At 51.3% G+C, this 27,959-nt stretch overlaps 1 protein-coding gene across 4 annotated transcripts; it reads right to left on the bottom strand.

The window, feature by feature from the left end:
• Positions 1 to 566: 566 nt before the first annotated feature.
• Positions 567 to 27,959, bottom strand: MARCHF2 (membrane associated ring-CH-type finger 2). Of its 4 annotated transcripts, XM_045380173.2 has the most exons (6): positions 27,833 to 27,959; positions 22,129 to 22,401; positions 19,325 to 19,552; positions 12,824 to 13,019; positions 9,102 to 9,311; positions 567 to 1,202 (listed from the first exon to the last, which is right to left on the bottom strand). In XM_045380173.2, the coding sequence occupies exons 3-6, from the start codon at positions 19,498 to 19,500 to the stop codon at positions 1,044 to 1,046; spliced, it is 741 nt and encodes a 246-aa protein (XP_045236108.2). In that variant the 5' UTR covers positions 19,501 to 19,552; positions 22,129 to 22,401; positions 27,833 to 27,959; the 3' UTR covers positions 567 to 1,043. The 4 variants fall into 4 exon arrangements, with proteins under 4 accessions (XP_045236108.2, XP_045236110.2, XP_045236109.2 ...); XM_045380175.2 differs by lacking the exon at positions 9,102 to 9,311; XM_045380174.2 differs by lacking the exon at positions 22,129 to 22,401.

The following is a 27,959-nucleotide window of genomic DNA, read 5'->3' as shown; positions in this document are numbered from 1 at the left end:
GCCATCACGCCTGGCTAATTTTTGTATTTTTAGTAGAGACGAGATTTCACCATATTGGCCAGGCTGGTCTCGAACTCCTGACCTTGTGATCTGCCCGCCTCAGCCTCCCAAAGTGCTGAGATTACAGGTGTGAGCCACTGCGCCTGGCCAACCAGTGTTTTTGGGTTTTTTGGTTTTTTTTTTTTGGTTTTGTTTTGTTTTTGTTTTTGAGATAGAGTCTCTCTCCGTCACCAGGCTGGAGTGCAGTGGCGCCATCTCGGCCCACTGTAACCTCCACCTCCTAGATGCAAGCAATTCTCCTGCCTCAGCTTCCTGAGTAGCTGGGATTTCAGGCACGCACCACCACGCCCAGGTAGTTTTTATATTTTTAGTAGAGACAGGGTTTCACCATGTTGGCCAGGATGGTCTCAATCTTTTGACTTCGTGATCCACCCGCCTCAGCCTCCCAAAGTGCTGGGATTACAGGTGTTAGCCACCGCGCCCAGCCGGCCACCAACGTTACTTTTTTACCTCTACATGGTCCCTCCCTGGGAGGTCTCCTTTGAGAAACGTAACTGACAAGTCCATTTTGTCCAGCCAGGGCTCCTTTTATTCATTCAGGGGTGGGTTTTTGAAACGCAGTGCAACTTTTATATAAAGTCGAGGGTGCCAGGAAAGTGGGCCTGCCAGGTGCAGAGAAGCGCAAGAAGCTTGCCGGAATGTTCCAGCTTTAAGGGCGCCCTTGATACACCGGCCACAGCTGCTGGCCCAGAAGGTGCCATGTGGGCCTCAGAATGAGATCAGTGTGCCTGCTCCGTCCAGAGCTCAGGACCGTGTCCACCTGTCCTCGATATGAACAACAGTGTGCAAAAAAAAAAAAAAAAAAAAAAAAACCCTGATAATATCTTCACACAGGATCACAGACTAGGCTCCGCATGGTGTCTCTTGGCCTAAGAAGCGTTCAGGCCGTGCGGGAAGTGTTAGGCAGTTTCCATCCTTCCACAGGACAGGGTATTGCCAGCTACCTCTGGCCTCTCTGCTGCAGGGCCCGGACAGCCCAGCGTTCATACTGGCGTCTCCTCTGCCACCTTCTTCAGGAGTCCAGCCGCCAGCGGAGAATGCTGGGGGCCCTCGGAGCTGTCCGCTTCCCCGATCTTCAGGCGAACTTTCTGGTTGGTCTTTCTCCACTCGGAGTACAGCTGGCAGTGGTAGCGGAAGGAGACCTGCGGGGCAGTCCTGCAGTGAGCGGGGGCGCTGAGAAGGACTCCACCCGCAAAGGAGGCAAAGCAAGTTGCCGTGGCACCCGCGTTGGCCCAAACCACGGCTGGGGCTCATGCTTCCAGAAGCAGAGCTGGCTTACGAACATTCCTCCCGCAAAGTGCACACACACAGACCCATTCACCATCCTGGTGACACCCACCAGCTTTCAGAGTCCTGCAAAGACAAGATACACCGCACACACACCAGCAGGAAGCAAAGGGGAGCTCCTTCCCTGCCTCTCAGTGGGAAGGAAGTGAAACAGCCTCTTGGGAGGCATTAAATGTCAATCGGTCAGGCCCGGCGCGGTGGCTCACGCCTGTAATCCCAGTAGTTTGGAAGACGGGGCGCAGGGGAAGATCACTTGAGCTCAGGAGTTCAAGATCAGCCTGGGCAACATGGAGAAACCCTGTCTCTACTAAAAACTCTGACTCTACTAAAAATACAAAAATTGGCCGGGCGCGGTGGCTCAAGCCTGTAATCCCAGCACTTTGGGAGGCCGAGGCGGGTGGATCACGAGGTCAGGAGATCGAGACCATCCCTGGCTAACATGGTGAAACCCCGTCTCTACTAAAAATACAAAAAACTAGCCGGGCGAGGTGGCGGGCGCCTGTAGTCCCAGCTACTCGGAGGCTGAGGCAGGAGAATGGCGTGAACCCGGGAGGCGGAGCTTGCAGTGAGCCGAGATCACACCACTGCACCCCAGCCTGGGCGACACAGCGAGACTCCGTCTCAAAAAAAAAAAAACAAACAAAAACAAACAAACAAAAAAAACAAAAATTAGCTCGGCGAGGTGGCCTGTAGTCCCAGCTACTTGGGAGGATGAGGCAGGAGAATCGCTTGAGCCTGGGAGATACGGGCTGCAGTGAGCCGAAATCGCGCCACTGCACTCCAGCCTGGGTGACAGAGTGAGACCCTGTCTCAAAAAAAAATTGTTTTAATGTAAATCAGTCACATAATTGCCAAAACATGCAAGCAAAAAAGATGTCACTCAATAGGTGAATGAATAAATAATCAGTGGTGCTTCCAGATAATGAGATATTATTCAGTGCTAAAAAGAAACTAAGCTGGGAAAGGTAGCTCATGCCTGTAATCCCAGCACTTTGGGAAGTCAAGGCCAGGGGATAACTTGAGCCCAGGAGTTCGAGGTCAGCCTAGGCAACATAGCAAGACCTTGTTTCTAAAAAATATTTTAGAATCAGCCAGATGTGGTGGCCCAGGTCTATGGTCCCAGTTACTTAGGGGGCTGAGGTAGGAGAATCATTTGAGCCCTAGTGGTTGACACTGCAGTGAGCTGTGCTCACGCCACTGCAATCCAACAGAGTGAGATCCTGTCTCAAAAAGAAAAAAAAAAAAAATGCTGGGCACCCTGGCTCAAGCCTATAATCCCAGCACTTTGGGAGGCCAAGGTGGGTAGATCACCTGAGGTCGAGAATTCGAGACCAGCCTGACCAATATGGAGAAATTCCATCTCTACTAAAAATACAAAATTAGCCGGGCGTGGTGGCGGGTGCCTGTAATTCCAGCTACTCAGGAGGCTGAGGCAAGAGAATAGCTTGAACCCGGCGGGGAGGGGTACGAAGGCTGCAGTAAGCTGAGATCAGGCCACTTCACTCTAGTCTGGGTGAAAGAGTGAGACTCTGCCTCAGAAAAAAAGCCCTTAAGTCACAAAAATAATTTTAACTGCATATCACTAAATGAAATAAACCAACCTGAAGATGCTACATACTGAATGACTCCAACTATAGGACATTCTGGAAAAGGCTAAACTATGGAGACAGTAAAAAGATCAGCAGTGAACAGGGGTTGGGGAAAAGGAGAATGGCATGAATAGAGAGAGCACAGAGGATTTTTAGGGCCATGAAACTACTCTGTCTGATATTATAATGGTGAATATGGCCAGGCGCAGTGGCTCACGCCTGTTATCCCAGCACTTGGGAGGGCCAAGGTGGGCAGATCACGAGGTCAAGAGATCGAGACCATCCTGGCCAGCACAGTGAAACCCCATCTCTACTAAGAATGCAAAAATTAGCTGGGCGTGATGGCACATGTCTGTAGTCTCAGCTACTTGGGAGGCTGAGGCAGGAGAATCACTTGAACCCAGGAGGCGGAAGTTGCAGTGAGCCGAGATCGCACCACTGCACTCCAGCCTGGCATAGAGTGAGACTCTGTCTCAAAAAAACAAAACAAAACAAAAAAATAGTGAATACATGTCATTATACATTCATTAAAACGTATAAATGTCCAACAATAAGAGTCAGCTCCCAGCCTGGGCAACATGGCAAAACTCTGTCTCCACCAAAAAAATACAAAAATTAGTCAGGCGTGATGCACACACCTGCAATACTAGCTACTCAGGAAGCTGAGGTGGGAGGATCAATTGAGCCTGGGAGGTTGAGGCTGCAGTGAGCCATGACCACACCACACTGCACTGCAGTCTGGGTGACAAAGCACGATCCTATCCCCTCCCCGCCACACACACACACACACACACACAAAGGCCAGGTGCGATGGCTCACACCTGTAATCCCAAAACTTTGGGAAGCCAAGGTTTGAGCCTGGGAGTTTAAGACCAGCTTCGACAACATAGCAAAATCCTGTCTCTACAAAAAATACAAAAATTAGCCAGGTGTGGTAGTGGACACCTGTGGTCTTGGTTACTCGGGGGGCTGAGGTGGGAGGATCGCTTGAGCCCAGGAGGCAGAGGTTGCAGTGAGCGGAGATCACACCACTGCACTCCAGTCTGGGAGACAGGGCGAGATAACCACTGCAAAACAAACAAATGAAAAAAGTGAATCCTAATGTGAACTATGGTTTTAAAGGGATAATGAAGGTTCACTGATTCTAACAAATGCCCTACTTGGGTACACGATGTTAACAGTGAGGGAGGCTGTGCAGGTTGTGTGTGTATGGAGCAGGGTGATATACAGGAACTCTCTGTACTTTCTGCTAGATTTTGCTGTGAACTGAAAATTACTCTAAAAATTAGTCTATTAAAAAATTTAAAAGTGGCCAGGCACGGTGGCTCACACCTGTATCCCAGCATTTTGGGAGGCAGAGGCAGGCCGATCACGAGGTCAAGAGATCAAGACCATCCCGGCCAACATGGTGAAACCCTGTCTCTACTAAAAATTTAAAAATTATCTGGGCGTGGTGGCGCACAACTGTAGTCCCAGCTACTCAGGAGGCTGAGACAGGAGACTTGCTTGAACCTGAGAGCCAGAGGTTGCAGTGAGCCAAGATCGCGTCACTGCCCTCCAGCCTGGTGACAGAGTGAGACTTCGTCTCAAAAAAAAAAAAAAAAAAAAAAAAAATGTTACCTGGTGCAATGGCTCATGCCTATAATCCCAGCACTTTGGGAGACTAAGGTGGGCAGATCACCTGAGTCCAGGAGTTCGAGACCAGCCTGGCCAACGTGGTGAAAACTCATCTCTACTAAAAATACAAAAATTAGCCAGATATGGTGGCAAATGCTTTAATCCTAGCTACTCAGGAGGCTGAGGCACGAGGATTGCTTGAACCGGGGAGTCGGAGGTTGCAGTAAGCCAAGATCGTGCCATTGCACTCCAGCCTGGGCAACAGAGTGAGATTCCGGCTCAATCAATCAATCGATCAATCAATAAATGTCAGTGGTTCACATCCTTTGACCAAGCAAGTTCCCAAGAAAGATTTGCATGGACAGTGCCCAAAGCACTGTTCATAATGGAAAAAAAAAAAGGAAGAAGTAGAAATAAAACCACATACACATTGGAAAAAATCCCAGTGCCTGTCAAAAGTGATTGGTTAAATAAATATGGTACACCCATACAATGAATATCTGCTGGGTGGCTGCCTCGTTTTGTGTGTGTGTGTGTGTGTGTGTTTTTTTTTTTTTTTTGAGACGGAGTCTCACTCTGTCGCCCAGGCTGGAGTGCAGTGGCCAGATCTCAGCTCACTGCGAGCTCCGCCTCCCGGGTTCACGCCATTCTCCTGCCTCAGCCTCCCGAGTAGCTGGGACTACAGGCGCCCACCACCTCGCCCGGCTATTTTTTTGTATTTTTTTTAGTAGAGACGGGGTTTCACCGTGTTAGCCAGGATGGTCTCGATCTCCTGACCTCGTGATCCACCCGTCTCGGCCTCCCAAAGTGCTGGGATTACAGGCTTGAGCCACCGCGCCCGGCAGTGTGTGTGTGTTTTTGTTTTTTGAGATGGAGTCTCACTCTGTCACCCAGGCTGGAGTGCAGTGGCCGGATCTCGGCTCACTGCAAGCTCCGCCTCCCGGGTTTACCCCATTCTCCTGCCTCAGTCTCCCGAGTAGCTGGACTACAGGCACCCACCACCACGCCCAGCTAATTTTTTTGTATTTTTTAGTAGAGACGGGGTTTCACCGTGTTAGCCAGGATGGTCTCGATCTCCTGACCTCGTGATCTGCCTGTCTCGGCCTCTCAAAGTGCTGGGATTACAGGCTTGAGCCACCACACCCAGCCTGTTTTTTTTTTTTTAAGAACACCAGCAAAATGAAAACAAGCAGATACTAAAACAGTAGCTGTGATTTCATCCAGTTTACATATTTTAAAATATGCTGGTAGGGGCCGGGCACGGTGGCTCATGCCTGTAATCTCAGCACTTTGGGAGGCCAAGGTAGGCGGATCACCTGAGGTCAAGAGTTCAAGACCAGCCTGGCCAACACGGCAAAACCCCGTCTCTTTACTAAAAATACAAAAATTGGCCGGGCGTGGTGGCATGTGCCTGTAATCCTAGCTACTCAGGAGGCTGAGACAGGAGAATCGCCTGAGCCGAGGAGGCGGAGGTGGCAGTGAGCCAGGATTGCGCCACTGCACTCGGCACTCTAGCCTGCATGACAGAGCAAGACCCCGTCTCAAAAAAAAAAAAAAAAAAAAATGCTGGTAGGTGCACTGAAAAATACTTTGTGAGGCAGAGACTCCCCTACAGCTGGACAATAGTGGTTATGTCTGAGGGGTGAGACTGTGGGAAACTTCTGCCTCTAAGCAATGGTTCTGCTGCCTACCAGAGGCCTAGAACAACACCTCACACCCCCGTCATTCTGTCTGTCTCTGTCTCTCATTCAGGCTTTTTTTTCTCTTTTTTTTTTTTTTCTTTTTCTGTGAGACAGAATCTTATTCTGTCACTCAGGCACCCAGGCTGGAGTGCAGTGGCGTGATCTTGGCTCACTGTAACCTCTACCTCCCGAATTCAAGTGATTCTTGTGCCTCAGCCTCCCGAGAAGCTAGGATTACTGGCATGTGCCACCACACCTGGCTAATTTTTTATTTATTTATTTTTTTGAGATGGAGTCTTGCTCTGTTGCCCAGGCTGGAGTGCAACGGTGCAATTTCAGCTCACTGCAACCTCTCCCTCCCAGGTTCAAGCCATTCTCCTGCCTCAGCCTCTTGAGTAGCTGAGATTATAGGCGCGTGCCACCACACCCAGTTAATTTTGTATTTTTAGTAGAGACAGGGTTTCACCACGTTGGTCAGGCTGGTCTTGAACTCCTGACCTCGTGATCCACCCACCTCAGCCTCCCAAAGTGCTGGGATTACAGGTGTGAGCCACCACACCTGGCCAATTTTTTGTATTTTTAGTAGAAACGGGGTTTCACCATGTTGCTCAGGCTAGTCTTGAACTCCTGACCTCAAGTGATATGCCCGCCTCAGCCTCCCAAAGTGCTGGGATTACGGTGTAAACCACTGCATCCAGCCTTTTTTTTCCTTTTTCTTTTACTAATATTATTATTTTCTTTGAGACAAGGTCTGGCTGTATCACTCAGGCTGAAGTTCAGTGGTACAATCTCAGCTCACTGCATCCTCTGCCTCCAGTGCTCAAGCGATCCTACCACCTCAGCCTCCAGAGTAGCTGAGACTGCAGGCATGCACCACCATGGCCGACAAACTTTTGTATTTTTTGTAGAGATAGGGTTTTGTCACTTTGCCCAGGCTGGTCTCGAACTCGTGAGCTCAAGCAACCTGCCTGCCTCAGCCTCCCAAAGTGCTGGGATTACAGGCGTGAGCCTCCGCACTTGACTCTATTATTATTATGTTATTATTTATTTATTTATTTTTAAACGGAGTCTAACTCTGTCACCAGGCTGGCGTGCAGTGGCTTGATCTCAGCTCACCACAACCTCTGCCTCCTGGGTTCAAGCGATTCTCCTGCCTCAGCCTCCTGAACAGCTGGGACTACAGGCGCGCGCCACCACACCCAGCTAATTTTTATATTTTTAGTGGACATGGGGTTTCACCATGTTGGCCAGGATGGTCTCGATCTCCTGACCTCATGATCCGCCCGCCTCGGCCTCCCAAAGTGCTGGGATTACAGGCGTGAGCCACTGCGCCTGGCTACATTTTTTGTACATTTTTGTAGAGATGGACATCTTGCTTTGTCGCCTCATCCTGGTCTTGAACCTCCTTGCTTCAAGCAATCTTCCTGCCTCGGCCTCCCAGTGTGCTAGGATTGCAGGTGTTAACAGCCACTGGGCCTGGTTTCACTCAATGTTTTCATCTCAGTTCCTCTCTCTCTTCCCCTTCAATTTCTTTTTCTTTTCTTTCCTTTTTTTTTTTTTTTTTTTTTAAAGACAGAATCTCACTCTGTTGCCCAGGCTGGAGTACAGTGGCACAATCTCGGCTCATTGCAACCTCTGGCTTCTGGGTTCAAGCAATGCTCCTATCTCAGCCTCCCTAGTGGCTGGGATGACAGGTGCATGCCACCACACCAGACTAATTTTTTGTATTCTTAGTAGAGATGGGGTTTCACTATTGTTGGCCAGGATGGTCTCAAACTCCTGACCTCAAGGAATACGCCCACCTCAGCCTCCCAAAGCATGGGGATTACAGGCATGAGCCACTGCACCAGGCTTTCCCCTTTCAATTTCTTTGTTTTTTTTTTTTGTTTGTTTGTTTGTTTTGAGACAGAGTCTTGCTCTGTCGCACAGGCTGGAGTACAGTGGCGCAATCTCAGCTCGCTGCAACCTCTGCCTCTCAGGTTCAAGTGATTCTCCTGCCTTAGCCTCCCGACTAGCTGGGATTACAGGCACCCACCACCACGCACAGCTAAATTTGTGTACTTTTAGCAGAGGCAAGATTTCACCATGTTGGCCAGGCTGGTCTGGAACTCCTCGGCTCAGGTAATCCACCTGCCTTGGCCTCCCAAAGTGCTGGGATTAAAGGAGTGAGCCACTGTGCCTGGGATTTCCCTTTCAATTTCTTTCTTTCTTTTCTTTTCTTTTCTTTTTTTTTTTTTGTGACGAAGTTTCGCTCATTACACAGGCTAGAGTGCAATGGCACGATCTCGCCTTACAGCAACTTCCGCCTCCTGGGTTCAAACAATTCTCCTGCCTCAGCCTCCCGAGTAGCTGGGATTACAGGCATGCACCACCACACCTGGCTAATTTTGTATTTTTAGTAGAGACGGGGTTTCTCCATGTTGGTCAGGCTGGTCTCGAACTCCTGACCTCAGGTGATCCACCTGCCTTGGCCTCCCAAAGTGCTGGGATTAGAGGGGTGAGCCACTGTGCCCAGCCTCAATTTCTTAATCTACATCTATTTTCCCATTTATTTGTTCTCCCCCAATCTCTCTCTCAGGCATTTGCTCCTCTCTGCCCCGCTCCTAATCTTGGGGGTTCATGGATGGGGGTTCCTGCACTCAGGTCAAGGTTTACACCTAGCTCAGGGATTCCCTAGACCTTTGTCACATTTGGAATCTGAAGCTCCCAGAGAGGCAGGGTGACCTCAGAAGCACTCTTCCACCCAGGGCCATAGACAGAGGCAGCCAGGGAGCCCCGTACCCCACAAGCCAGGGGTCAAATCCCTGGCCCTGCTGCTCCCAGCGGCAGAGCTCCAGATGCACGCTGCAAAGCCGCGGCCACTCACCAGCGTCCAGAGGACATAGATGGTGAAAAGGGCGATGGTGAGGGCAATGAGACCCACGGCCTCCAGCTGGCTGTGGAGCCGGAGGTGGTCCTGGGCCCCGCGCAGGCACAACCAGCCCGAGATGGCGGCCAGCGGCGTGATGAACAGGAAACACACCATGTCGCAGCACAGCGTCCGCTTCTCGGTCCGCGGCCCCGGGTCCTTCAGCCACTGCAGGGGAGAGGACGGGGAAAAGGGGGCAGAGGAGGGGCTGCTGAGGGGGAGGGGTCAGGACCTCCAGGTCTAGGCCTCCCTCTCTCCTTTCCTTCTTTCTTTTTTTTTTTTGAGACGGATTCTTGCTCTGTCGCCCAGGATGGAGTGCAGTGGCGCGATCTCGGCTCACTGCAACCTCCACCTTCCGGGGTTAAGCAATTCTCCTGTCTCAGCTGCCGGAGTAGCTGGGATTACAGGCAAGAGCCACCATGCACGGCTAATTTTGTATGTATATATATATATTTTTGAGACAGAGTCTCGCTCTGTCGGCCAGGCTGGAGTGCAGTGGCATGATCTCGGCTCACTGCAACCTCGACATCCCAGGTTCAAGGGATTCTCCCACCTCAGCCTCCGGAGTAGCTGGGATTATAGGCAAGCACCACCACGTCCGGCTAATTTTGTATTTTTAGTAGAGATGGGGTTTCACCATATTGGTCAGGCTGATCTCGAACTTGTGTCCTTGTGATTTGCCCACCTCAGCCTTCTAAAGTTCTGGGACTACAGGTGTGAGCCACCACGCCTGGCCCTTTCCTTCTTTCAAACATTTATTGAGCTCATGAGGAGCCAGGGCCTGGGCACTTTTACTCCCATTTTACAGATGGGGAAACTGAGGCACAGAGGAATTAACTCAAGTGACCAAACTCACACAGCTACATAGTCCACAAAGCTGGGGCTGCAACCTGGGAAGTCTTGCTCCAGGGCTGAAGCGTCCTTGGCTACTAATCTACTATGCTTGGCCTCCCCCAGATGACGGGCCAAAAGAAATGGGCTTTAAAGAAAAAAAAAAAGCCCTGGCACAGTGGCTCATATGTCTGTAATCCCAGCACTTTGGGAGGCCAAAGTGGGCAGATCACTTGAGGCCAGGAGTTCGAGACCAGCCTGGCCAATATGGAGAAACCCCGTCTCTACTAAAAATACAAAATTAGCCGGGCATGGTGGCACGCACCTATAATCCTAGCTACTCGGGAGGCTGAGGCAGAAGAATCGTTTGAACCTGGGAGGTGGAGGTTGCAGTGAGCCGAGATCACATGCTGTACTCCAGCCTGGGTGACAGAGTAAGACTATGTCTCAAAATAATAATAATAAATTCTTTAATTTTTTTATAGAGACAGGGTCTCACTGTGTTGCCCAGGCTGGTCTTGAACTCCTGGCCTCAAGTGATCTTCCCACCTTGGCTTCCCAAAGTGCTGGGATTACAGGCGTGAGTCACCGCACCCAGCCAAGAAATGGGCTTAATTCATGAAATTCTGGTGGATGAGACAGAAGGGGCCCCTGCCCTCCCATGCTGGCAGTGGAGGTATGAAATGGGTGAATGGTCACACAGGGCAAGACCTTGCCAAGGAGGTGACATTGAAGAGAACGAAATGAACAGAAGGAACCATGTGAAGAATGGGGGAGATGGGCCTCTAGGCTGCAGAGGCGGCAGATGCAAAGGCCCTGGGGTAGGGGGAGGCAGCCTAGACAAGATGTGTGGGGAGGGGGCCGTGTGGCTGTAGCATGAAGACCAAAGTGGGTGTGGGCGGGTGTGTGAAGGGACTGGACCTCCCTCCCACTTTTCTCCCTATACCCTGACTCCCAGGTGGGCCAGGGGTTTTCTAGGTTTTTTTTTTTTGAGACAGAGTTTGCTCTTCTTGCCCAGGCTGGAGTGCAGTGGCCGGATCTGAGCTCACTGCAAGCTCCGCCTCCTGGGTTTACGCCATTCTCCTGCCTCAGCCTCCCGAGTAGCTGGGATTACAGGTGCCCGCCAACTCACCCGGCTAGTTTTTTGTATTTGCAATCTTGGCTCACTGCCACCTCCGCCTCCTGGGTTCGAGCTGGGATGACAGGTCCCCACTACCACGCCGAGTAATTTTTGTATTTTTAGTAGAGACGGTGTTTTACCACATTGGCCAGGCTGGTCTCGAACTCCTGACCTCAGGTGATCTACCCTCCTCTACCTCCCAAAGTGCTGGGATTATGAGCCACCATGTCCAGCTTTGGGGTTTTTTTTTTTTTTTTTTTTTTTTTTTGAGATAGAATCTCACGCTGTTGCCCAGGCTGGAGTGCAGTGGCGCTATCTCAACTCACTGCAAACTCTGCCTACCAGGTTGAAGTGATTCTCCTGCCTCAGCCTCCCGAGTAGCTGGGATTACAGGCATGCACCCCCCCCACCCAGCTTTTTTCTTGTTGTTTGAGACAGAGTTTTGCTCTGTCACTCAGGCTGGAGTGCAGTGGCTTAGCCTCAGCTCACTGCAACCTCCACCTCCCGGGTTCAAGTAATTCTCCTGCCACAGCCTCCCTAGTAGATAGGATTACAGGCTCCCACTACCACACCTGGCTAATTTTGTATATTTAGTAGAGACAGGGTTTTGCCATGTTGGCCAGGCTGGTCTTGAACTCCTGACCTCAGGTGATCCACCCACCTTGGCCTCCCAAAGTGCTAGGATTACAGGTGTGAGCCACTGTGCCTGGACTTTTTCCTTTTTTTCTTTTTTTTTCTTTTTTTGTATTTTTAGTGGAGATGGGGTTTCACCATGTTGGTGAGGCTGGTCTCGAACTCCTGACCTCAAGTGATCTGCCTGCCTTGGCCTCCCAAAGTGCTGGGATTACAGGCATGAGCCACTGCATCCAGCAGCTTGTTACTTTTCATCTCTCAGGCCTCAGCTAGGGGGGTTCACCTCCTGCTGAGGCCTTGCTTGACACCCCAAGTTGCCCCACCCACTGTGACATGTTTTTCCCTTATCACACTATTGCTCCCAGAAACCAGTTGCTTCGTTGATTTTTTTTTTTTTTTTTTCTGTAACCTCATATCAGAAGCGATGCTTCAAAGTCCAAATTAAAGTTACTGGACTTTAATCTCCATGAGTGCCCGGCCCTATGTGTCTGGCTGGTGGCTGGGTCCCCAGTGCCTAACAGAGTGCTGGGCATGCTGGAGGTGCTCGGGAAATCTCTGCTAATGAAGGACATAGGCTGGGCACAGTGGCTCATGCCTGTAATCCCAGCACTTTGGGAGGCCGCGGTGGGTGGATCACATGAGGTCAGGAGTTTAAGACCAGCCTGGCTAATGTGGTGAACTCCATCCCTACTAAAAATACAAAAAATTAGCTGGGCGGTGGCACACGCCTGTAATCCCAGCTACTCGGGAGGCTGAAGCAGAAGAATCGCTTGAACCTGGGAGGCGGAGGTTGCAGTGAGCCGAGATCGTGCCACGGCACTCTAGCCTGGACAACAAGAGTGATGCTCTGCCTCAAAAAAAAAAAAAAAAAAAAAAAAAAAAGGTAGAGGAAGGAGAAGAAGAAGGAAGAGAAAGACTGACTCCCAAACCCCGGGCCTGGTTTCCGACACACCGTCAGCAGACCCACCCGGTGGACAGAAATGGTAAGGGGGTCTGCCCTGGGGAGACCACCAGATTGCCCAGGGCAGCTCCTGCCTTTGCCCCCATGTCTGCCCTCTCCCCGCTGCCCACCACAGTCTCACACTCTCAAGGGTACCTCTGTGAGCGGTCGAGGTCGTTTCTCCACTGCAAACTCCGTGTGGCACAGCTCGCAGTAGCTGGTGTTAGATGAGGAAAGCCACTTCTCCAGACAGCTCTTGTGCACAGCACCCAGAGTGCCGGTGCAGCCACACGGGGACAGCAAGCACTCCCCATTTGCTCCCTCGTGGCAGATCCGGCAGAAGGGACCGTCACTGGACACGGAGATAGGACCCGTGAGCAATGATTGCGCTTTCTGTCTATACCTGCTTCACTACCCACTGGATCACAAGCTCACCCTTACCCCATGCTGCCCCTTGGTGAACTCCTACTCATCCTTCAATGCCCAGCTCCAAATGTCCTTCCCTTTGGGGAGGAGATGCAGGGAAGGTAACCTTGCGAAGCCTTCCCAGACTCCCACAGGTGCAGTGATGTGTTCCCTTCCCAGGACACCTGTAGCACCCTCTCAGACCCAACATGGGCATCTGTTATACCCGCCCCCCAATGTCCTCTCCAAATTTTCCTAAAATACCCACCCTGATTATCCTGCACAACTTCCCCACCCTCAACTCTTTTTTTTTTTTTTTGAGATGGAGGCTCGCTCTGTTGCCTAGGCTGGAGTGCAGTGGCACAATCTTGGCTCACTGCAAGCTCTGCCTCCCGGGTTCATGCCATTTTCCTGCCTCAGTCTCCCAAGTAGCTGGGACTACAGGCGCCTGCCACCATGCCTGGCTAATTGTGTTTTTGTATTTTAAGTAGAGACAGGGTTTCACCATGTTAGCCAGGATGGTCTCCATCTCCTGACCTTGTGATCCGCCTGCCTTGGCCTCCCAAAGTGCTGGGATTATAGGCGTGAGCCACCGCACCCGGTCCCCCACCCTCAACTCTTAATCCTCAAAGACCGGCTGGGTGAGGTGGCTCATTCCTGTAATCCCAGTACTTTGGGAGGCCAAGGCGGGCGGATCACGATGTCAGGAGTTCAAGACCAGCCTGTCCAACACGGTGAAATCCCATCTCGACTAAAAATACAAAAATTAGCCAGGCATGGTGGTAGGTGCCTGTAATCCCAGCTACTGGGGAGAATGAGGCAGGAGAATCACTTCAGCCTGTAAGGCAGAGGTTGCAGTGAGCCAAGAATACGCCACTGCACTCCAGCCTGGGCGACAGAGCAAGGCTCCGCCTCAAAAAAAAAAAAAAAAAAAAATTCCTCAAGAACTAGTGCAGAGCAGACAACACTCCTGATGACCTCGGGCCTCAGGCTGGACCGGTCAGAACACCAGGCCAGGCGCAGTAGCTTACGCCTGTAATTCTAGCACTTTGGAAGGCTGAAGCAGGAGGATCACTTGAGCCGAGGAGTTCAAGGCCAGTGTGGGCAACATAGTGAGATCTCAACTGTATAAAAAAAACATTTTTTTTTTTTTTTGAAATGGAGTGTCTCTCTGTCACCAGGCTGGAGTGCAATGGTGTGATATCAGCTCACTGCAACCTCCCCCTCCCAGGTTCAAGTGATTCTCCTGCCTCAGACTCCCAAGTAGCTGAGACTACAGGCACGTGCCACCACGCCCAGCTAATTTTTTTTTTTTTTTTTTTTGTATTTGATAGAGACAGGGTTTCACCATGTTGGCCAGGCTGGTCTCAATCTCCTGACCTCGTGATCTGTCCGCCTCGGCCTCCCAAAGTGCTGGGATTATAGGTGTGAGCCACCGCGCCGGGCCCCAAAATTTTTTTTAAAGACTGAGCTTGGCAAGATGGTGCATGTCTGTGGTCCCAGCTACCTGGGAGGATGAGGCGGGAAGATTACTTGTGCCCAGGAGTTCAAAGCTCCAATGACCCATGATTGTACCACTGCGCTCCAGCTTGGACAACAGAGTGAGAACATTTGAATAAAAGTAAAAGGAAATAGAACAGCACGTACCCCTGCTCACGGCGACCAACTCAGGCTTGTGTGATACCATCAGAGTCACCAACAATCTATTCCTAAAATTCTTTGTTTCCCTGTAAACTCCAGAACTGTAGGCCACAAGGCTGACGTAAGCCTGGAGCTCCTGGCAGCTGCCTAGTCTCTGTGTGGAACCTGCGAGCGATGCCAGCACAGAGGAGAGCAGAGCCGAGAGACAGGGAAAGGTAGATTCAAAAGGACATCTTTGGAGGCTCCCGGATCTAACCATACCTGAAGCCCATGCTACCTGAGAAACCTGTGTGTCCAGAGAGAAGTGCTCACCTGCTCCTCTGCCCTTGTGAGGGGGAAACAGAAATAAAAAGCATCTGCGGAAAGCTGCCTCGGAAAAGTCTCCAGCCCTGGCCCAGTCTCTGGGGATGCTGGGTCCTTCCCAGGGCAGCTCAGGAGGCAGGAGGCGTGGCCCAGAGGCCATCCAGCCATGAGTCACTGTTTCCCAAACATTTCTGGCCAGAAGGCAGACTGTGAGGTCGCACCAAGAAGAGCTATTTTCCAGACAATGCTGATTTCCTCTCGGAGAGACTGTATTCTTTTCTTTTCTTTTTTTTTTTTTTTTGAGTCACCCAGGCTAGAGTACAATGGTGCGATCTCAGCTCACTACAACCTCTGCCTCCAGGGTTCAAGCTATCCTCCTGCCTCAGCCTCCTGAGTACCTGGGACAACTGGCATGTGCCACCATGCTTGGCTAATGTTTGTATTTTTAATAGAGACGGGGTTTCACCATGTTGGTCACACTGGTCTTGAACCCCTGACCTCAAATGATCCACCTGCCTCAGCCTCCCAAAGTGTTGGGATTACAGGCGTAAGCCACCACGCCAGGCCTTCTTTTCTTTTTTGAGAAAAGGTCTGGCTCTGTTGCCCAGGTTGGAGTGCAGTGGTGCGATCACAGCTCACTGCAGCCTCGAACTCCATGGCTCAAGCAATCCTCCTGCCTCAGTCTCTCAAGTAGCTGGGACTACAGGCGGCACCACCCCACACAGCTAACATTTTTTAACTTTTTTTTTTTTTTTTTTTTTTTTTTTTTGAGACGGAGTCTCGCTGTGTCGCCCAGGCTGGAGTGCAGTGGCGCGATCTCGGCTCACTGCAAGCTCCGCCTCCCGGGTTCACGCCATTCTCCTGCCTCAGCCTCCCGAGTAGCTGGGACTACAGGCGCCCACAACCGCGCCCGGCTAATTTTTTGTATTTTTAGTAGAGACGGGGTTTCACCGTGGTCTCGATCTCCTGACCTTGTGATCCGCCCGCCTCGGCCTCCCAAAGTGCTGGGATTACAGGCGTGAGCCACCGCGCCCGGCCATTTTTTAACTTTTTCTACAGAGGGGGGGTCTCACTATGTTGACCAGGCTGGTCTTGAACTCCTGGGCTCAAGCGATCCTTCAGCCTTGGACTTCCAAAGTGCTGGAACTACAGGCGTAAGCTACTGTGCCTGCCTGGAAATGACTGTTTTCTATCCTTTTCTCAGATTCTCATGCTGCCGGGTGGGGTCGGGCTGCTTCAAAAAGAGCCCAACAGGCTGTTCATGGCTGCTTTCTCAACAGTTCTGTCCCTGGACTGCTATTTCCTCCTGCAATGGCAAAAGGGCATGCCTGCCTCCCTCCTTTCTGAACCTATACCCTGATCCCACCCTCCCCCCATACACACACAAACAAAGTTAACAAAAAAGGAACCCCTCCTCCGGAAACCAACTCAGGGAAACAGAAGGGACGAGAATCTTGAGGAAGAACCACGTCAGTTTGGAGCTTGTTCTGGGAAACCCTGAAAAAGTGTGGGAGAGCCAATTCAGAGAAGAGGCCAGGCACAGCGGCTCACGCCTGTAATCGCAGCACTTTGGGAGGCTGAGGCAGGTGGATCATCTGAGGTCAGGAGACCAGCCTGACCGACATGGTGAAATCCTGTCTCTACTAAAAAAAAAATACAAAAATTAGTCGGGCTTGGTTGCGGGGGGCCTGTAATCCCAGCTACTTGGGAGGCTGAGGCAGGAGAATCGCTTGAACCCAGGAGGCAGAGATTGCAGTGAGCTGAGATCACGTCACTGCACTCCAGCATGGGTGACAAAGTGAGACACTGTCTCCAAAAAAACAAAACAAAACAAATTCAGAGAAGAGAGGAAAAAAGCCTCAATATTTGTTGAGCGCTTACTATGTACCAGGTACTATTCTAAGAGCAACATCTGGATTTATCTGTCTCATTCTGTAAGGAACGTGCTTTTTTTTTTTTTTGAGATGGAGTTTCGCTCTGTCGCCCAGGCTGGAGTGCAGTGGCGCAATCTCGGCTCACTGCAAGCTCCGCCTCTCAGGTTCACGCCACTCTCCCGCCTTAGCCTCCCGAGTATCTTGGACTACAGGCGCCCGCCACCACACCCGGCTGATTTTTTGTATTTTTAGTAGAGACAGGGTTTCACCGTGTTAGCCAGGATGGTCTCAATCTCCTGACCTTGTGATCTGCCCACCTTGGCCTCCCAAAGTGCTGGGATTACAGGCGTGAGCCACTGTGCCCAGCCCTTTTTTTTTTTTCTGAGCTAGAGTCTCACCCTGTCACCCAGGCTGGAGTGCAGTGATGTGATCACGGTTCACTGCAGCCCCGACCTCCCAGGCTCAAGTAATTCTCCAACCTCAGCCTCCTGAGTAGCTGGGACTATAGGTGTGTGCCACCACTCTTGGCTAATTTTTTGTATTTTTTTGGTAGAGATGGGGTCTCCCTATATTGCCCAGGCTGATCTCAAACTCCTGGGCTCAAGTGATCCATCTGCCTCAGCCTCCCAGAGTGCTGGGATTTTGCAGGCAGGAGCCACCATGCCTGGCCATCAGGTGCTATTTTTGCCTCCATATGAGAAAATGGAGGCTGAGAGGAGTGAACTCATTTCTGCAAACTTGCACAGTCAGGAATCCATGCAGCTGGGACTGGGACCCAGGAAGTCTGACTCCAGGGCAGAGTACCCTAGGCGGCTGTGCTGTGTGCACTGCCCCCCTCAGATGCTGCGCTAAGAAAATGGGCTTTGCTCATGACATTTTGGCAGGGAAATAATGCAAAAGATACAGATTAGAAGGAAATGGGGGCCGGGTACAGTGGCTCACCATGTCTACTAAAAATACAAAAAGTAGCAGTGGCTCACTCCTGTAATCCCAGCTACACAGGAGACTGAGGCAGGAGAATCCCTTGAACCCGGGAGGCAGAGGTTGCAGTGATCTGAGGTTGTGCCACTGCATTCCAGCCTGGGTGACAGAGTGAGACTCTGCCTTAAAAAAAAAAAAAAAAAAAAAAAGAAGGGGCCAGGTACGGTGGCTCACACCTGTAATCCAAGCACTTTGGGAGGCTGAGGTGGGTGGATCACAAGGTCAAAAGATCGAGATCAGCCTGGCCAACATGGTGAAACCCCATCTCTACTAAAAATACAAAAATTAGCTGGGTGCTGGATGTGGTGGCATGTACCTGTAGAACCAGCTACTCAGGAGGCTGAGGCAGGAGAATTGCTTGAACCCGGGAGGCGGAGGTTGCAGGGAGCCAAGATCACGCCACTGTACTCCAGCCTGAGTGACAGCGAGACTCTTTCTCAAAAAAAAAAAAAAAAGCTGGGCGTGGTGGCTCACGCCTGTAATCCCAGCACTTTGGGAGGCCGAGGTGGGTGGATCACCTGAGGCCGGGAGTTCGAGATCAGCCTGACCAACATGGAGAAACCCCGTCTCTACTAAAAATACAAAAAAATTAGCCGGGCGTGGTAGCACATGCCTATAATCCCAGCTACTACGGAGGCTGAGGCAGGAGAATTGTTTGAACCTGGGAGGCAGAGGTTGCGGTGAGCCGAGATCGTGCCATTGCACTCCAGCCTGGGCAACAAGAGTGAAACTCCGTCTCAAAAAAAAAAAAAAAAAAAAAAAAAATTTTAAAAAGAAGTTGGGCACAGTGGCTCGTACCTGTAATCCCAGCACTTTGGGAGGCTGAGGAGGGCAGATCACCTGAGGTCAGGAGTTTGCGATCAGCCTGGCCAACATGGTGAAACCCCATCTCTGCTAGAAGTACAAAAATTAGCCAGGCGTGGTGGTGGGTGCCTGTAATCCCAGCTACTCAGGTGGCTGAGGCAGGAGAATGGCTTGAACCTGGGAGGCAGAGGTTGCAGTGAGCTAAGATTGCGCCACTGCATTCCAGCCTGGGCAACAAAATGAGACTCTATTTCAAAAAAAAAGAGAGAGATACAGTGGTGAACTAACTTGTCCCAGGTCACTCTGGGAGAGACGGAGGTGTCCACTCAGTGTCGGGGCCCAGGCACTGAGCCCACAGCCTACACTCCTGACCACCCCCTAGACTGCCTCCCAAAAGTGTGTTACTTGCCAACATTTGACCTTCAGATTTCACATAATAATCTGGAATTTCAGCTTTTCCTAAAGAATCAGACCTGGCCAAAGCTAGGCCTCTGTTTCCACAAGGCAATAACTGTTCGTGTCTCTTTCTCTATTTACCCACTTGGCCCTCTGTCGATGGTTGGACTTCTGACCGCAGGCTGGGAGAAGGTCACTGGGCCCAGAGAGAAGAGGCAGCAAAGGCCAGGACATCCACGCGGTCGCCACTCACCTCGGTGTGTCCAAGGCACGGATGACGGTGGAGAGGAGCCGGCCATCCCTCGAAGTCACCTGTGCCACATACTGGGGCGGTCCAAGGCCCGTAGCCTCCACGACCTTGGAGAAGGCAGGGCTGCCAGAGCAGTCACACAGGGAGCCAGGGAGGTGGCAGCAGTCACCCGTCGTCATGGCCACAGGGAGCCTTGTATCCTCAGGGCCTGAGGCCCATGGTCCCAGGAGCCTGGGAACAGACCAGTGCGGAGGTTAGGGGCAAGGTTAGTGAGCCTGATGGACTAAGGTTCGAGTCTCTTGTCAAGGCTGTAGGGACCACTAGAAAATTTACGTCTCTGAGCCTTAGTTTGCATGATCTGTAAAGTGGGCCTCTGTGGGGCCAGTAAGGATTTAAGGAGACGATGCGTGTAACTCAGCACAAGGCTGGTGTACAGCAGGAGCTTGGGTTGTGTTATTTCTCGCACTCCTAAGAAAAGCTAGGCTTCCCTGGCCAGGCGCGGTGGCTGGTGCCTCTAATCCCCGCACTTTGGGAGGCTGAGGAGGATGGATCACAAGGTCAAGAGATCGAGACCATCATGGCCAACATGGTGAAACCCCGTCTCTACTAAAAATACCAAAAAAAAAAAAAAAAAAAAAGAAAAAAGAAAAAGAAAAGCTAGGCTTCCCATTCTGGCTAACACGGTGAAACCCCGTTTCTACTAAAAATACAAAAAATTGGCCGGGTGCGGTGGCTCAAACCTGTAATCTCAGCACTTTGGGAGGGCGAGACGGGCGGATCACGAGGTCAGGAGATCGAGACCATCCTGGCTAACACGGTGAAACCCCGTCTCTACTAAAAAATACAAAAAACTAGCCGGGCGAGGTGGTGGGCGCCTGTAGTCCCAGCTACTCGGGAGGCTGAGGCAGGAGAATCGCTTGAAACCAGGAGGGAGAAGTTGCAGTGAGCCAAGATCGTGCCACTGCACTCCAGCCTGGGCGACAGAGCAAGACTCTGTCTCAAAAAAAAAAAACAAACAAACAGGAAAGCTAGGCCTGGCCAGGTGTGGTGGCTCACGTCTATAATCCCTGTGCTTTGGAAGCCAAGGCAGGAGGATTTTTTGAGCCCCAGGAGTTTGAGACCAGCCTTGGCAACACATCAAGACTCTATCTCTGTAAAAACAAGAAAATTAGGCCAGGAGCAGTGGTTCACACCTGCAATCCCAGCACTTTGGATTCAAGACAATCTGCCTGCCTGGGATTGCCTGAGCTCAGGAGTTTGAGACCAGCCTAGGTGACATGGTGAAACCCTGGCTCTACAAAACAAAACCAAAAATATTGGCCAGGCGTGGTAGCACAGGCCTATAGTCCCAGCCACTTGTGAGGCTGAGGTGGGAAGATGACCTGAGCCAGGAGTTTGAGGCTGCAGTGAGCTATGATGGTGCCCACTGCACTCCAGCCTGTGCCACAGAGTGAGACCCTGTCTCTAAAAAAGAGAAGACAAGAAAAGCTAGGCCTGCTCTTACCCTCAAAGCCTCCAGGGCCAGGACTACCTTTCAACTAATACCACCTTTCCACCTTTCCAGATATGGTATCAGAACCAGTTCTTTTTTTTTTTTTTTTTTTTGAGACGGAGTCTCGCTGTGTTGCCCAGGCTGGAGTACAGTGGCACGATCTCAGCTCACTGCAACCGCCACTTCTTGGGTTCAAGCGATTCTCCTGCCTCAGCCCCCGAAGTAGCTGGGATTACAGACGTGCACCACTACGCCTGGCTAATTTTTGTATTTTTATTTATATTTGTTTTTTTTGTTTTTTTTTTTTGAGATGGAGTTTCCCTCGTCGCCCAGGCTGGAGTACAATGGTGCGATCTCCGCTCACTGCAACCTCCACCTTCCGGATTCAAGCGATTCTCCTGCCTCAGCCTTCCAAGTACCTGGGATTACAGGGGCCCACCACCACGCCCAGCTAATTATTTTTATTTTTATTGTATTTTATTTACTTTTTTTGAGATAGAGTCCAGCTCTGTCGCCCAGGCTGAAGTGCAATGGTACGATCTTGGCTCACTGCAACCTCCGCCTCCCAGACTCAAACGATTCTCCTACTTCAGCATCCTGAGTAGCTGAGACTACAGGCACACACCACTGTGCCCAGCTAATTTTTGTATTTTTAGTAGAGATGGGGTTTCACCATTTTGGCCAGGGTGGTTTTGATCTCTTGACCTTGTGATCCCCCTGCCTTGGCCTCCTAAAGTGCTGGGATTACATGCGTGAGCCACCATGCCCGGCCTATTTTTTTGTATTTTTAGTAGAGAGAGGGTTTCACCATGTTGGTCAGGCTGGGCTCGAACTCCTAACCTCAGGTGATCCACCTGCCTCAGCCTCCCAGACTGCTGGGATTACAGGCATGAGCCACCACGTCCAGCTAATTTTTGTAGTTTTAGTAGAGATGGGGTTTCACCATGTTGGCCAGACTGGTCTCAAACTCCTGACCACCGGTGATCCATCTGCCTCGGCCTCCTAAAGTGCTGGGATTACAGGTGTCAGCCACTGTCCCCAGCCCAGCCGAGAATGCCATTGAAGGAACAAGAGCCCTTTCTGGAGACCTCCTTGAAGCCAATACAGGTGCCCTGGAGCCAAGGATCTCTGTCCCTAGCTTGTCCAAACCCCAAGAGTTACAATGTTCAGAGCCCCTGCATCTCCTAAAGTGTTCAGAAAATCCAAGCAAGAGAGGCAATCAGGTACTCACCGAAGTACTCCCACCCCCACCCCAAGTCACCTTTTAAACTGTCAATCAAAATCCAAGCCCCAGAGCAGGGGAAGTTGTTCATACCTGTAATCCCAGCACTTTGGAAGGTCCAAGCAGGACGATCACTTGAGGCCAGGAGTTTGAGACGAGCTAGGGCAACATAGAGAGACCCTGTCTCTCTGAAGGTTTTTTTTTTTAATTAGCCAGCCATGGTGGTGAAAGCCTGTAGTCCCAGCTACTTGGGAGGCTGAGGAGGGAGCCTCAACTTCTTGAGCCCAGGAGTTCAAGACTGTAGTGAGCTATGATCACACCACTGTACTCCAGCCGGGTGACAGAGCGAGACCCAGTCTCCAGTCTCTAAAACAAAAGCAAGCAAAAAAAAAAAAAAAAAATCTGAGCCCCAAAGTGGGAAGGTGAAGGAATGGGGGAGCAATTACTAACTCTTGGGCTAGGACAGTTCACCGCTGGATAAATGCCCTCTAAAAAGCTCAGCCCGCAGCCTTCCTGGCCTCACATGTTCTCCAGAGCATCACAGTCCGGCCTCTGCAGGCCAGATAAGCAAGTATTACCCAAAGGCAGGGGCCCAAGAGGAAGACTGCACGCCTGAGATAACACCCATAGGGCAGTGGCCGGGCCTGACACAGGGTGCCTGCTTCTGTCCCTCCCAAGTCCCTGCAACCAGAACCTTCAGCTCAGAGGCCAAAGGGGAAGCGGCTGGGCTCTTTACGGGAAGGCGGGCAGAGGCGTCCTTTCCTCCAGCCCAGCCCCTCTGAGGATAGGTCTTTACAATTTCCTTTTTTTTCTTTTTTTTTTTTTTTTTTTTTTTTTTTTTGAGACGGAGTCTCGCTCTGTCGCCCAGGCTGGAGTGCAGTGGCGCGATCTCGGCTCACTGCAAGCTCCGCCTCCCGGGTTCACGCCATTCTCCTGCCTCAGCCTCCCGAGTAGCTGGGACTACAGGCGCCCACAACCGCGCCCGGCTAATTTTTTGTATTTTTAGTAGAGACGGGGTTTCACCGTGGTCTCGATCTCCTGACCTTGTGATCCGCCCGCCTCGGCCTCCCAAAGTGCTGGGATTACAGGCGTGAGCCACCGCGCCCGGCCTCCTTTTTTTTCTTTTAAGACAGGGTCTTGGCCGGGCGTGGTGGCTCACACATGTAATCCCAGCACTTTGGGACGCCGAGGTGGGCGGGTCACCTGAGGTCAGGAGTTCAAGACAAGCCTGACCACGTGGAGAAAACCCGTCTCTACTAAAAATAGAAAAAAAATTAGCCAGGCATATTGGCGCATGCCTGTAATTCCAGCTACTTGGGAGGCTGAGGCTGGAGAATCGCTTGAACCTGGGAGGCATAGGTTGCGGTGAGCCAAGATCGCGCCATTGCACTCCAGCCTGGGCAACAAGAATGAAACTCCATCTCAAAAAAAAAAAAAAAGACAGGGTCTTGGCCGGGCGTGGTGGCTTATGCCTGTAATCCCAGCACTTTGGGAGGTCAAGGTGGGTGGATCACCTTAAGTCAGGAGCTCGAGACCAGCCTGGCTAACATGGCAAAACCCCGTCTCTACTAGAAGTACAAAAATTACTCAGGCACGGTGGCGGGCGCCTGCAATCCCAGCTACCTGGGAGGCTGAGGCAGGAGAATCGCTTAAACCTCAGAGACGGAGTTTGCAGTGAGCTGAGATCATGCCACTGCACTCCAGCGTGGGTGACAGCGAGACTTCATCCCAAAAAAAAAAAAAAAAAAAAAGACAGGGTCTCACTCTGTTACCCAGGCTAGAATGCAGCGGTGTGATCTCAGCTTACTGCAACCTCAGCCTCCTGGGTTCAAGCAATTCTCCTGCTTCAGCCTCTCGAGTAGCTGGGGCTACAGCTGTGTGTCACCACACCTAGCTAATTTTTGTATTTTTAGTAGAGACAGGGTTTCACCATGTTGGCCAAGCTGGTCTCTAACTGCTGACCTCAAGTGATCTCTCTGCCTCGGCCTCTCAAAGTGCTGGGATTACAGGCTTGAGCCACCACCCCTGGCCTGGTCTTTACATTTCTGTAGATAACCATATATCACAGGAACTATCCCAGCTCCTGTATAGGATGTTCTAATGTTTCTTCTATCAGGGAGAAAACAAAACAAAACAAACAAACAAAACAGGTAAATCTGCTAATGCAAGGCCTGCGAACCACCAAAATTATACCAGCAGCTTCTATCTATCAAGAACTGGAGGCCAGGCGCAGTGGCTCAAGCCTGTAATCCCAGCACTTTGGGAGGCCGAGGCGGGCGGATCACGAGGTCAGGAGATCGAGACCATCCTGGCTAACACAGTGAAACCCCGTCTCTACTACAAAATACAAAAAAAAACCTAGCCGGGTGAGGTGGTGGGCGCCTGTAGTCCCAGCTACTCAGGAGGCTGAGGCAGGAGAATGGCGTAAGCCCAGGAGGCGGAGCTTGCAGTGAGCTGAGATCCAGCCACTGCACTCCAGCCTGGGCTACAGAGCGAGACTCCGTCTCAAAAAAAAAAAAAAAAAGAACTGGATACTGTGCCAAGCAAGCTCCATACATAGTCATCATCTCACTGAACTCGAAACAGTTGTTATAAGTGTCTCCTTCAAAGGTCACCTTCCTGGAGAAGCCTTCTCGACTATGCTGTCTGGGGCCGGACGCATTGGCTCATGCTTGTAATTCCCACAGTTTGGGAGGCTGAGGTGGGAGGATAGTATGAGCCCAGGAGTTTGAGAGAAGCCTGGGCAACATAACAAGACCTCGCCTCTACAAGAAATACAAAAATGAGCCGGGTGTGGTGGTGTGCGCCTGTAATCCCAGCTACTCAGGAGGCTGAGGTGGGAGAATCGTTTGAGCCCAGAAGGTTGAGGCTGCGGTGAGCCATGATTGCACGACTGCACTCCAGCCTGGGCCACAGAGCAAGACCCTGTCTCAATCAATCAAGCGCCACTGGGGTCCACTTGATTCCCCTCCTGGCATGTGTCCCTGTCTGAAACATTCTACTTATTCATCTACGTATTTAGCCATGTCTGTTGTTCCACCCTGCAGTGAATTCTATAAAAAAGGGACCTTGTCAGATTGCCTCCTGCTGTCCCCAGCATGTGGCCCTGGCCCTGTGTCTAGCCCAGAGCTGCTGCATTTCTAGTTGCTACTGCAGTCATTTCTCTTTTTCTTTTTTTATTTTTTGAGACAGAGTCTCGCTCTGTCGCCTAGGCTGGAGTATAGTGGCCGATCTCAGCTCACTGCAATCTCCATCTCCTGGATTCAAGGGATTCTCCTGCCTCAGCCTCCCGAGTAGCTGGGATTACATGCACCCACCACCATACCTGGCTAACTTTTGTATTTTCAGTAGAGACGGGGTTTCACCATGTTGGCCACGTTAGTCTCAAACTCCTGACCTCGTGATCCACCCACTTCAGCCTCCTAAAGTGCTGGGATTACAGGTATGAGTCACCGCGCCTGGCCTATTTCTTTTCTCTCTTCTGTTGTTTGTTTGTTTGTTTGTTTTGAGGCAGGGTCTCACTCTGTCACCCAAAAGGCTGGAAGGCAGTGTAGTAATCCTCCCACCTCAGCCTCCTAAGTAGCTCTGCACACCACCACATCCAGTTAATTTTTGTATTTTTTTGTAGAGATGGTGTTTTGCCAAGTTGCCTAGGCTGGTCCTGAACTCCTGGCCTCCAGTGATCTGCCCGCCTTGGCCTCTCAAAGTGTTGGGATTACAGGCATGAGCCACCATGCACGGCCTGGATATAGATCTCATTGAGTCTTCACAACAAACCAATAACTACACCCTGTGATGGGGGAAGAGGCCGATGCTCAGAGAGAGGCATCTACCTTTCCAAGGTCACACAGCTGGTAAGGGGTGGTGTCAGAACTTGAACTTAAAACAGTCCAGGGAGTGGGTCTGGACCTCAAGAGACCTGGGTTCTTTAACTCCTGGCCCTCCTGGCTCTGCCACCAATGCTGAGTGTCCTGGTTCAAGTCATTTTGCTTCTCTGGGCCTCATTCTAATGATGGAGCTGGTGGAATCTGTCTGTGGAGGGGGTCTCCTGAGAAGGAGCCTCCAGGCTGAATTCATCAAGTAAAGCTCACCCTTAGCTAGGCTTGTTTAGGGTGGCACTGAGGCCCCCCAGTCTTTTCCATACCTGCCCAGGCTCCTTTTCCTAAAGGTAGGAAACAGAGAGCAGAGGAATCAGAGGGCCCTAAAACTCCCTACAGTGTGATCTCAGGCAGCTGTTTTACTCTCTCAGCCTCAGTATTCTCATCCACAAAATGAGTGTTATAGGCCGGGCGAAGGGCTCACGCCTATAATCCCAGCACTTTGCGCACTTTGGGAGCTCAAGGATGGTGGATCACTTGAGGCCAGGAGTTCAAGACCAGCCCAGTCAACATGGTGAAACCACCTCATTTCTGCTAAAACGACAAAAACTGGCCAGGCATGGTGGCGGGCGCCTGTAATCCCAACTACTCGAGAGGCTGAGGTGAGAGAATCGCTTGAACCTGGGAGGCAGAGATTGCAATGAGCCGAGATCGTGTCACTGCATTCCAGTCTGGGCAAGAGAGAGAGACTCCATCTAAAAAAAAAAAGAGGGGGTGTCATAATATATAGTTCATAAATTAGTAAAAATTAAGAAATTAATTATTAGCTCCTATTATAATTACTATCATCAGCTTACAGAGCTGTTGATGAGAGGCCACACAGTCAACCCCTGGCACACACAGTAAGTGCTCAATAAAAGCTCACTATTGGCCGGGCACGGTGGCTCATGCCTGTAATCCCAGCACTTTGGGAAGCCGAGGCGGGTGGATCACGAGGTCAGGATATCGAGACCATCCTGGTTAACACTACCTCTACTAAATATATATATATTAGCTGGGCATGGTGGCGGGCGCCTGTAGTCCCAGCTACTCGGGAGGCTGAGGCACGAGAATGGCGTGAACCCGGGAGGCATGAACCCGGGAGGCAGAGCTTGCAGTGAGTGGGAGATCACGCCACTGCACTCCAGCCTGGACGACAGAGTGAGACTCCGTCTCAAAAAAAAAAAAAAAAAAAAAATTAATATTTTTTAGGGTAAATGTGGAGGTTGTCATTGCATTCATTCCTCTTCCCTTACCATTGAGAGGCTCCTGTGTGTCCTTCAGTTCCTTTAGGCACTGCATGAGAAACGAGGTTCCAATCCCACCTCTACTCCTTATGTGCTGTGTGGCCCTGGGCAAGACACTTAACCTGTCTAAGCCTGGACTCTCTCATCTGTATAACAGGGGACATTTCTAGTGCTTCCATCTACTCAGTATGGTTTCAAAAGAACTGAATGAGCTCAATATGCCCATTTGATTACGCTGTTTTGAGTACCCATATAGCACAGGGTATCCTGTTTGAGCATCTTTGTGCAAAGTGGCTGGCTCATTATATTATAACTTACTATTTTGCAAGTAGAGAGGCTCTGAGAAGGAGGTTGGGGAAGGGCATTGGCCACTTCGTAGTTACCTACTGTGTGTCAGGCGCTTTCTGCACCAGCCACCTCCTGAGTCCTCCCAGAAGCCCCATCAGGTTGGCAATGGGATGACCCAGTTTCACAGGTGGGGAAACCGAGGCTCGGAGAGGCGCCTACTGTGTACCGGACCCCGGGGACCTCCCACCGGCCTTGACACGGGAACTGGGGTCCCCGCGTCCCTGAGAAGGCTGTGGTCAAGGGATCGAGCCCAGCCGTCCCGCCCGGGTGCCGAGCTCCGGCCTCGAACCCGGGGCTGGCCCGCGGACTGGCGTCCTCTGACCCCACCTGCAGGCCCATGCCTACCTGATACGCGGCCGGGCCGGGCGGCCGCGCAGGCCCCTCCGTTCGCCCCGGCCCGGGTCCCGGCCCGGCCCGGCCCGTCGGCGCCACTAGCTCCGCTCCGGCCGGCACCTGCGTCCGGGCACCGCCC

This window comes from Macaca fascicularis, chromosome 19 (assembly GCF_037993035.2).
Source record: "Macaca fascicularis isolate 582-1 chromosome 19, T2T-MFA8v1.1".
NCBI lineage: Eukaryota > Metazoa > Chordata > Mammalia > Primates > Cercopithecidae > Macaca > Macaca fascicularis.
Note: the sequence above shows the minus strand (reverse complement) of the source record. Positions and strands in the feature narration are given on the sequence as shown.